This window comes from Sceloporus undulatus, chromosome 2 (assembly GCF_019175285.1).
Source record: "Sceloporus undulatus isolate JIND9_A2432 ecotype Alabama chromosome 2, SceUnd_v1.1, whole genome shotgun sequence".
NCBI lineage: Eukaryota > Metazoa > Chordata > Lepidosauria > Squamata > Phrynosomatidae > Sceloporus > Sceloporus undulatus.
In genome coordinates this window covers 324,286,241-324,296,907 of record NC_056523.1, presented here as the reverse complement: position 1 = coordinate 324,296,907, position 10,667 = coordinate 324,286,241, and the positions used below count along the sequence as shown (strand labels likewise).

The 10,667-nt window shown below is 40.6% G+C and overlaps 1 protein-coding gene across 1 annotated transcript in view; it reads right to left on the bottom strand.

The window, feature by feature from the left end:
• SYT4 (synaptotagmin 4) overlaps positions 1–7,031 on the bottom strand; it is a 17,842-nt gene extending 10,811 nt beyond the window's left edge. Inside the window, exons 1-2 of the mRNA XM_042455700.1 lie at positions 6,706–7,031; positions 2,618–3,432 (exon numbers count right to left, since the gene is read on the bottom strand). Of these exons, the coding sequence (XP_042311634.1) occupies positions 2,618–3,432; positions 6,706–6,739 (849 nt within the window). The 5' untranslated portion in view covers positions 6,740–7,031. The remainder of the gene's footprint in view (positions 1–2,617; positions 3,433–6,705) is intronic.
• Between the last annotated feature and the right edge of the window lie 3,636 nt (positions 7,032–10,667).

Below are 10,667 nucleotides of genomic sequence, written 5' to 3'. Positions count from 1 at the left end.
TAACTAGATCTTGCCCCCAAATATGGCAGTGTTGTGTGCTCCTATCTGAGTATTCTGAATAGCCAACCATGCCCTCTTCCACCATACTCCATTCTGTTTCTTCTCCCCACACCCCAGTCTCCAGAAGTACCATAAGTTAGCATCCTGTAGCCACAAAGTAAATTCACTGTTATTTCAATTACTTTGGAATAACCATGTAAAGCGCTGTGCAAGCTTTACAATGCTCTATAAATAAATGTTAACAACAACAGCAACAACTTTGGACTCTCCTTTGATGATTCTCCCTCCGCCAAATTTATTTTGAACAATTAAGTACCTTGGAGGTACTTCTGCCAAGCCACTGGAGCCCTGCCTCTTATGTATGAATGGTGCCATTTTGGCTATGTAAGAATGTATTCTGAGAGACTAGAGTTTCTGTTCCATTGTTTCATTTGTATCCACCTTTCTCCTCAAAACTGGGAGTTTGGTTTTATAGGATGTGGAAATTCCATTCATTCAGAATCACATCCTGAGTTGCTGCTGAAAACAGTGGAAGATTTCCAGTCTGTTTTAATGAACTTGTCTCTACATAGCATAAAGATCTGTGCAGTATTTTAAACCTGAGTGTTGCAGTTCTACAAATTCTTGATGCAATACAGATGGAAGGCTGGTTGAAGAGTTAATTAAAGTGTTTGGATCTCTCGGTGGGGGGGGGGAGATTAAAAGTGGGAGTGTAGTATGTGTGGAACAGAATTCTGGATTAAGATGATGTCCCATACTCTTTCCTAAAATTGCTTGTTTTGAGAAAAAAGTGGTTGAGGATATTGATACTCCAATTTATTCACAGACTAAATGCTGCATTTATTGGTTTGTGAAGATTCACCCTCATTTTCACTGTCCCTATAATGGCAATATAAATGTTAATGGAGACAAGTATTCAGCATTATTTCAAAGTAGTTCTGATGATTTGCAGCAGATTTTAGTAATATTGTTCCAGATGTTTGGGTTGGTGGTAGTGAAGGAACTGGTTATCTTAAAGCAGTGTTGCAGACTATCTAGATGTTGCTGATTGCAGCTACCATTATCCTTCATCATTTGGCAGTGGATTGGACTGGATGACACTTGTGGTCTCTTCCAACTCTATGATTCTATGATTTATAATACCAGCTATCAATTATGGGTGTTCAGTGACATCTGGAGGGCCACATGGTGCCCAGTAGTAAGACACCTGTCCTTCAACCTATCATCACTTATTGTCCTTGGTAAGGACAATAGATTAGTAGAACTCTTGTCCTTATACAGTATCTAGGTACCTCAGATCTTCATGATCTATAGCAGTCATGTTGACCACAACTTAATGTCCTAATCCAAAGGAAGTCATGGACTACTGTTGTCTCATGCTTGTATGCTTAGATTGTACTACACTACATTTTACAATGCTTTGCCTCCCATGAATTTCCAAAAGACTACTGCTGTCAAGTTCATAAAGCTCCACTTTAACACCTAGACCTAGTTCCATGAAAATGCCATATGAATGTATGATTGCTGATACTGTTCTAATTCTCTTTCCTCTGGTGTCCCTAAAACCTCCACACGCACACACACACACACACACCCCAACTGGAAAACATTCCCCAGCAATCTGTATCAGATGGGTGGGGGGAAATAGGAGGTCTTCCAGCCCTACAAAGTACTTTTTTGAAAGTGAACCAGTGACCATAATGGGAACGGTAGGTAGTCTCCTTCCACTTCCACTGGATTTCATCAGTGGACCTCCTGCATTGAATTCTGCTCCCTGTCAACATCTCACTATTACTGCTGTTAAACACTTCAGCCTGACCAATTGTAGGCACTGTTGACATCAGAGTGACATCCCAATCAAGTGTCCTGGTGCAAAATAATGAATTCATTTATGAAACCATTATAGGAGGTGTACCAAATTTCAGAGAACTGCAGGGGTCCGAATGTAGCTTCAAGGATAAGCTAAAGCTCACAAACAGAGCACATATTTTGCATGCAAAAAGTTCCCTATTCAATTCACAGCAGCTCCAGGTATGTCTGAGAAACCCTGGGGAGCTAAATCATCATTAGTCTGATCTCCTTCCTCAACATGGTTTATTATAAAAAGATTTCTGAGTCTCTACACTTTGGACAAACAATTAGAGCATGTTTCGTATAGTAGTTTGTGATACCAGTATGATTGTGAGTGCAGTCTGGAGCACATATCCATATGTTAAAAAAGGACACGGACAACATTGGCTGATCCAGTATCAGTGATTCTTTCAAAACTGACAAATCCACTTCTCTTTGTGGGCTTATTAAACCCAAACTGGGTCGTCATTCAAAGATAATTTAAGATCTTTCTCACCTAGGATGATACAAATGGGGGGGGGGGGGGGAGAAGAATATTTGATAAAGATTATTTTTCTCTTGTTGAGATTATCTGGTATCTCTCTATCTGGCTACCTACCTATCTATTATCAAGCAGTCTATCTGTCATCTACCTATCTATTCAAGATTTATATATATTATTGTTAGGTACTATTTTTAAATCTTGGTACATTAAAAATCTTTTATGTATTGAGAAAGGGCAGGCAAAATAAATTAATAATAACAAATAAAATGTAAAATCATTTACCCTAACATTCTTTTTGATGATTTCCTTGTTCATCAGCATTCTTCCTTCAGACAACTCAGTCCCTGACAAAGGAAAGAGGACTTCTCCAATGACATCATCTCGAGAAAAACGGTCAAAGCTCAGGATCATAAAGTGAAGACTCAGGTCTTGAACCTGAGTATATGGGATCCCATAAAAGGTGAAGGTTTCATCAAAAGCTGGGTCTAAGGTTTTCCTCAGCACTCGAGTTTTCACCTTGTGCTTCTTCTCAGGCAGTATTGTCATTTTGATGTATGGATCAGAAGTCATTGACTGCTCATCCATGGCTGGCAAGCCATGTGCTTCTTTGATGTTCACCATGAATGCCTTCTTCTCAAAGTTGTACTCAATAGAGAAGAAGAGAGTTCCTAATTTATCTTGTTTCTCTTCAGAGGTTAATGATGAGATAGACTTCAAGCTATCAGGGGACACCGAATCTGTCTCCCTCTCAGGAAAGACCTTTGGGGTAAAGTTCCCAACATCTGAAGAACTTGGTATCTTAGGAACTGTTTTGGGGAAGTTGCCATTCAGATCTTGCTTCTCGAGGTCAAGATGAAGAGAACTCTTTGGCATGATAGGCTTGTTTTTGGCTTCCCCTTTGTCTTCTGCCCCAAATTTCTTCTTGCTGTTGAGGTTCTCAGGATAAATATCAACACCCTTGAGCACATGGACAAATTTGTAAGGAGGGGTTTTATTTGATTTTGAAGATTTGCGTTGGCAGCAGATCCAAGCAAAGAGGGAGACGGTGAAGACCAGCCCAAAGGCACTGAAGATTCCAACCACAGTTGGAATTTCATCTGCAAGTTAAAAGCAAATGGCAACAAATGTATGAACAGTAGACTTTGACGATCAATAGTGATAATTTAACAGAGCAACAGCTGGCCAAATGGCGAAACAGAGGGAACAAATTGCTAGATATACTATCCAAGCGTAAAGCATATATATTGTGCCCCCTGCAGGTGTACACATACAAGGAAATCTCTGTCTAGAGCTGTCTGCTGCTGCAAGCATGGTTGAAACAAACAGAGTTCAGCAATAGCATCTGTAATAAATGGCATATCCCTATTCAACTTTGTTTCTGCCCTAGATAACATTTATGAATTCAGTAGGCATATAAAAACTTGTTGCTGCCTCTTACATCTTTCACATTAGGCGCTTTATTCAGTAGATAAAAGAGAATTTGAAATGTGTTATTCAAATGCACAACACCCACTTTTATATTAATCTCTGGGATTCTCTTTACATTCAATGAGCTATGTGAAGGAGGGGCTCGGTTTTGACCTGAAAAGGCTAACTTTAATTAGAGATTATGTGAATTAGACTTTTCACAAATTTAGCATCAGTTCTCTATGTGCAATAGAAGATGCATAGTCATTTCCCCCATACTAAATTTGCCTATTATGTAGGCACAAGTTAGAAAGGAAATCCATTGTGTATCTTTGATGTCCCTTGTGTACCAAATCTATTAATTACAGAGCAAATACAAGAGGATTTTCAAAAGTACCCTGAGAGCTAGACACCTTAAACATAATATTTCAGTGAAGTATATTTCCTAATCACAGTAACTAAATCCATTCCCCATGAACTTCTTTCCATCACACTTATGAATCACCTCATATTTCCAAATAGCAATGAGAAAAATAGCATGCAAGCTGCAATGACATCTGGTGTATGGATAAAAGACTGGCACTGAGGAGATCATTAGCATTTCATGAGTAAGCAGTACAGGGCCAAATGAACGCCACTAATTGGAAATCCAATCTTGCCCATAAGTAACATTTCTAAGTACGTCTAAGCACTGCATGCTGGGAGCAGAAATCAAAACTAAGTCCACAGTCTCCAAGCAAAATTGGGGGGGGGGGGGTGTCTCATGAAATATTAATATTAATGCAATGGCACTGCTTCTGCAGAAAGATAATTGTGTCTTTTATGCAAGAGCACTGGTATTCTAACAAACGATCATCATTTTCTTTCTGCCTGGGAAAAAGTGAGCGGAGGGGACACACAGTTATTTTCAAAAAAATAAGTGGATCTTTCTTTCTGGCTAAGGCAGAGAAGGAATATTTTGGATTCTCACCCATAGGTCTCTAAAATGACCAAGAGGGAAAACACAAGTGATTTGCACATTCATTCACTTCCTTAAAGCAAAGTATTAGTGATCCTAATGAGTATTAGGTGAATCCATAGGGAAATGAAGTGTTTCTCACAAAAGCAAGCCATCAAAGGGTTAAGTAGAAGATTAGCCTTCACAAGCTACATTAATACTTTTATAGGAATCAGACTGTAGCATGGGACATTCTGTTTTGCCTCTGTTTCTGATTTGTAAGGTGATTACTACACACAAGGGCTTGGATGACCAACTGAAAAAAATCTTACTTTAGTATAGGACACTGATCACTGGGTCAGTTCCAGTCCTAAGGTTTCTGTACTCTGTGTTGCTGTGAGCCTTTTCTCCCATGCTAGCTTTGTGGCTTTGAGTTGAATCAAAGCCCCACTGGCAGTGAGGTAATGGCAGTTGCATAAGATGCTTTGGGAAAGCAGCCAGGTTGGATCATTAACTCGGCTGAACAGATTTTAATGGCCAATTGACACATTTGCAAATACTCTATGGAAGCTCTTAGGTAGATAGATTGTTTCCAGTGGCAGGAATGATGGTGCAACTTACAATTCCAGCTTTTGATAGGGAGAATGCAGCACATGGGCATTAATTATCCTTTGCAGAGTCAGTTATCAGGTGAGCAGGCTGTCACAAATGAAATTAGAAATACCCCTGAGGGCTGGTACAAGACGAAATCACAACTAAATGTGCTGTAAAATAACTGCCCCTGGGAATGTCGTCTGCCTTTGTTGCTGTTTTAGTATGCAAAGTGGTTGTCTACTGTGCCTAAGCATTGCCACTGCTGTCTAGAAAGTAAACTAGTGCTGAAAAATAGTGGGATAGATCATAAAAATGCTGGTTTGAACAAGCACCATCTAGACTGATTGCATTTAAAGCCAATCCAGATTTGGACTAATATAATATCACTTGGTTATAAAAATTCTGATATCCTGGCATTACTTTATATTGTGTCAACTGCATCCATAGGCTAGTGTAGCTGACACATGGAGTAAAATCATTATCTTTGGTTGGGCCAAAGCCAATTTAAATCCAAGTCTTTTGGCTGAAAATGTGTGGCTTACCCTGAGATCACCACATTGCAATTATGGTGATGGGGCAGCCTTGGAGAAAACAGTCATCACTGACCCACCCTTTAAGTTACCGGAAAAGAACAAATCTGCACGCATGACTGTATGCATAATTGCATCGCTCTCCTGGTCTAAAAGACTACACACTTCTCTGAAGCAGAAACAGATCAGAAAAACTGGCATCCAGAAAACTTTTTTTTAAAAAAAAATTAATACAACATGATTAATTTTTACTATCTTAGATCTGAGAAGACAGCCAGTGCTGTTTAAGTTTCTGTAAGGAATATATATGATTGCTAAAAAAACACTGTGCATGCATTTGGCTAGCAACATTGCTGATAAAAGGGTGAGACAGACAGATGCAACGGTTGGGTGGATGAGGGGGTTGTTGGATGACTAATCTATTTGAGTGAAAAGCATCCTGATCTTTTATTTAATGAAGGGATTTCAACAATCATCCTCAAAGACTTTAGACTATGGATATGCAAGAAAATGCCTCTGACTCATTCTTCCTCTGGCAGCTAGCTTCCTTCAAGAAGATAATACAACAAATCCACATCTCCCTCTGTAATGCCTCCCAAAAAGCAACCCCTATGTTTTGTTTGGGGATAGTTAGGAGTTACAGAGGGAGCAACGTGGAAATCAAAGGTGGGGGAAGGCTTAAGAATGAAAAGGAAAAACTTTTGCCCCATCCAAGCAATGCATACAAGGGGCTTTAGAGGAGAGGGACAGAAGGGACTCCGATTAGATTTCTGCACTCCTTCAGCCTTTTTCCCCAGGGGTGGAACATGGTAAAGGGGCAGATCTGCCCTTCCAACAGCACTTGAGTGAAAGGAATTAAGCCATTCCTAAAAAAGGAGGTTTTATTTTAAGCAGATGCTTACCGAATTCTTCCCGGGTGGCTGCGATCGGAGCCATGTTGTTTGCTGCGTGCTCTGTCCAAGGTGCTGAAAGATGCTCTACTGAAAGATGCTCTCTGCTTTCTTCCTTTCCCCTTCCTTCTGCTGGCAGACACACACACACACAAACCTCACAAGCCCCTTCACAACCAGGGGGAGACTTGTGTCCCAACGTGATGCAAACCCACCAGCCTGAAAGATGGGAAAGGTTTGAGAAAGAAAAAGAGAAAGAAAAAAAAAGGAGGAGAAAAAGAGGAGGAGAGGAGGAGACAGTGACAGAGAGGAGCTGGGAGGGACCCTTTCTGCCCAGTGATGCTCAGCCCTTGTCCTGTGGGGAGAGGTGTCTTCTGACTAAGTGAGCTCTGAGACCCAAGGACGTGGTTGAAACCCAAATTGACGCAATCCTGACGTTACAGAACTGAAATCTGTACCTTCCCTCCTCCTCCTCCTCCTCCTCCTCCTCCTCCTTCTCTCTCTCTCTCTCTCTCTCTTCCTTCCCCCTCCAAGGAATCCAGCACACATTCATCAATTATTTCCAATGCTCTGCTGCAGGAGATTAGCTCCCCTTCTCCACTGGATACAGGCAACCCATGCAAATTTCTAGGGCCAAATCTTCCATGGTTCTTTTTTTAAAAAACAGAGAGACTCTCTTACTTTTTTATTTTTCCCATCTCCCTTCAGGAGATCTCATTGTATGTACATTGCCTATGAAGATGCACTAAATGGAGACACTGAACCCCCCCCCCCCACTTTCCAGGAGCAAATGACCCAGATCTCTGCCTTTGCCCATCCTTCCCCCTGACTAAGATTGTCTGAAATGCCAAATGGTTGGAAATCCAGCCATAATAATAATAATAATAATAATAATAATAATAATAATAATAATAATAATAGAACTTCCATATTTTATTTTATTTTCCTGGAACTTTCTGGAAGAAATGTATTTCTGCCTTTTGAGCAATTAGATCTTGGATCTACCTCCCCCCTCCATTCCTTTCCCCTCCTCTTTCACACACACACATACGTTTCCTAATATCTCTTTTGTTAAAAAATATTCAGTGTGAACACTAAAGTTAGTCAAATATTCTTTTCCCTAGGCACACCCACACTAACGACAGTAAGCATCTGGATTACCCAGACTACCCAACCACTTTTATTGCTGATTTTGGGCAGGGGTTGTATGGAGACACACTAGAAATATTTGTTCTTAATAGTTTCATGTCACTTTTCACTGAGGAATGTTCAGTAGAAATATTCTTACTTAAGTGTTTGTTTTTGTTTTAAAGGGATCTCAGCTCACAGAACATTCCTCAAATAGTATCCAGATCACATTCTCGTGGGAGATAACCTCATTGAGCTCAGATGGGTTTACTCCTAAGAGAGCCAGTGTGTTGTAGCTACTTGAGTGTTGAACTGTGGCACTGGAGACAAGGATTCGAATTCCTGCTTGACCATGAAATCATCCTGGACCACCCTGGGCATAATCTCTCAACCTCAGAGGAAGGTAAAGGCAAACCTCCTCTGAACAAATCTCCCCATGAAAGATTTGCCTTAGCATTCACGTAAGTCAAAAACAACTTGAAGGCACACAACAACAAGATATGCATAGGATTGGACTATCATAATTGCTGTCATAGTAACCTCTTTTAGTAGAAATTAGCTCATTGATCCAGATACGTCAGAATGGTTTATACCTGGATTAGGCAACCCATGGCTTAAAGCTTGCATGAAACCCCTGAGCCCTGTTCTTTCATACAAACAATATTTCTGATACTACTAGCAAATCAACTAGTCCACGTGCCACACACTCCATCATAACCATGCTAAAAAAACTCCCAAAGAGCTGTCTTCTCTTGGACCCCTTTTTGATGCTCTGTTCCATGTCATTTAGGCAACCCCCTCCTTTATAGAGATCCCTCAGCCACCACAACTATGGTTAAAGTTCAGAGGCATGGCCATGATAAGAAAGGTGCCCATTGCCCAGAATTACAGGGCCACCAATGGAACCCCTTTCCCTGCAGCCCAAAGGACCACCTTTGGTCTAGTCTGACCAGCAATGGATATTAATAAAGATAGCAATATCTCCAGACTTGACTTGGAAATGCCAGTGATTGAACATGAAACCACCTGTAGGCAAAATATGCACCCAGCCTTGTGCCTTGGCCTTCTCCTCCCACTTCTGACCTTTCCACTATGCATTGCTAGATGGAATAATGGATAGCAGCTGGCTATGCTTACTCTGTGCTAAAAGGAGACTCTGAAAATGCTTAAAATCACTTTTCCTTATAATGTGCTGAGCTTTGTCTCCAGTTAATCCCTGAACCAAGAACCAGTGTGGCTTGAGTGTTGGATGGCAGCTCTAGAGACAGGGTTCAAATCTTTGCTCAGCCATGGAAATCCACTTGGTGACTCTGGGCAAGTCAAACTCTCTTGAAGCATCTTCACCTTGTATCGATGCAAAGTGTTCTTCTGCCATTAATAATTTTCTTACCCTCTGAATTGCCTCACGTCCTTCTTGCCCTCTCCTCACTTTGGTGGAAGCCAGTCCTCACAACATTGATGGACATTTATTTGGATGATGCAGTATCAGAAACTAGGGTGTTTTTTTTAGGGGGGTGGGGTTCGAGCTTCTCATTTGGAAAAAAAAGCTACAAAATGGCCTGGACTTGGTGGTTTTAGTTCAGCCATCACTGAAACTAAACTTGAAGTGGAACAATATATGTATTAAGCTTTTCCCCTCCCCATAGTCTGTGTTTACATGTGGTCTCTCATACATATGGCAAGGAAACAGAGGTCAGAAGGACCTTCTGCAGGCTAATGATTGTCTCATAGTCACACATGATATCTATGAGACAGTAAATCTGTTCTGGTTTTCATCTGAACTATAAAGGAGATGATCAAAGTGCTAGAACTTATCACCAAAATATGTTCAACATCTTGGATAGCTCCTCTGAAGTTTTAACTAAGAACAAATTCAACGTCCCACTGGCATGGGAACCACCTTCCATTACTGTCTTCCACATGGCTAGAGAAGCAGAAAATGCAGGGAGCTCTCCATGCTTTTGCCTTCCAGACAGGTTGCTCACTAGCACACTAACTCTCCAGGAAGAGAAGGGACTGGTGCCCTAATGTAGGTTTTCCTCTTCCCTCCCCAGTCCTTCTTCCTCTTATGTTATGTGGATTTAATTTTCAGTAGTACAATATCTGTACAGTGCTTAGAAAAATATAAAGATTGTATAACTGAATAGCATCATTGTCATCATCATCACCAACAACAGCAACATCCAAAAAATGTCATGGTGACATGGCTGTGATGGTATATTGAAAAGTATGTCCAAAAAAGAAAGAAAAGGCATTTACCATCTTCAAAGATCTGTTGGGAACACAAGCAAGAAAAACTGTGACATAACAAACCCAAAGAGGTCACATACGATGTCTGGAATGATATACTGAAAAGTATTCCATCTACCCACCCCAAAAAGAAAGATATTTACTATTTTCAAAGACATGGTGAGAACACAAGCAAGAAAAATGGTGTAGTGATTTGAGTGCTGGACTGTGACTCTGGAGATCAAATCTCAGACATGAAAACCCACTGGGCAACCTTAGGTGAGTCACACACTCTCAGCCCCAGAAAACCTTCTGATAGGTTCACTTTAGGGTTGCTATGAATCAGAAAGTACTTGAAGTTAAACAACAACATTTTAGATTGTTCCTTTAAAGTTCATACTAAAACCCAGAGCAGCTTCACTACCCTGCTGACATTGGAGACACCCTTAGAGGCACTTATTGTTTGGATGAGTGCCCAGAATTAAATAACAAAAGAAAAGAGAAGACATTATCAGGTGTGGTTTCACTTTACTTTACTTCTCATTCTATTCCACCTTCCTTCTCTCTCTTTTACATTCTGTAGCTGATTTTTTTTTTAGTCAATGCATTTTTCCTCT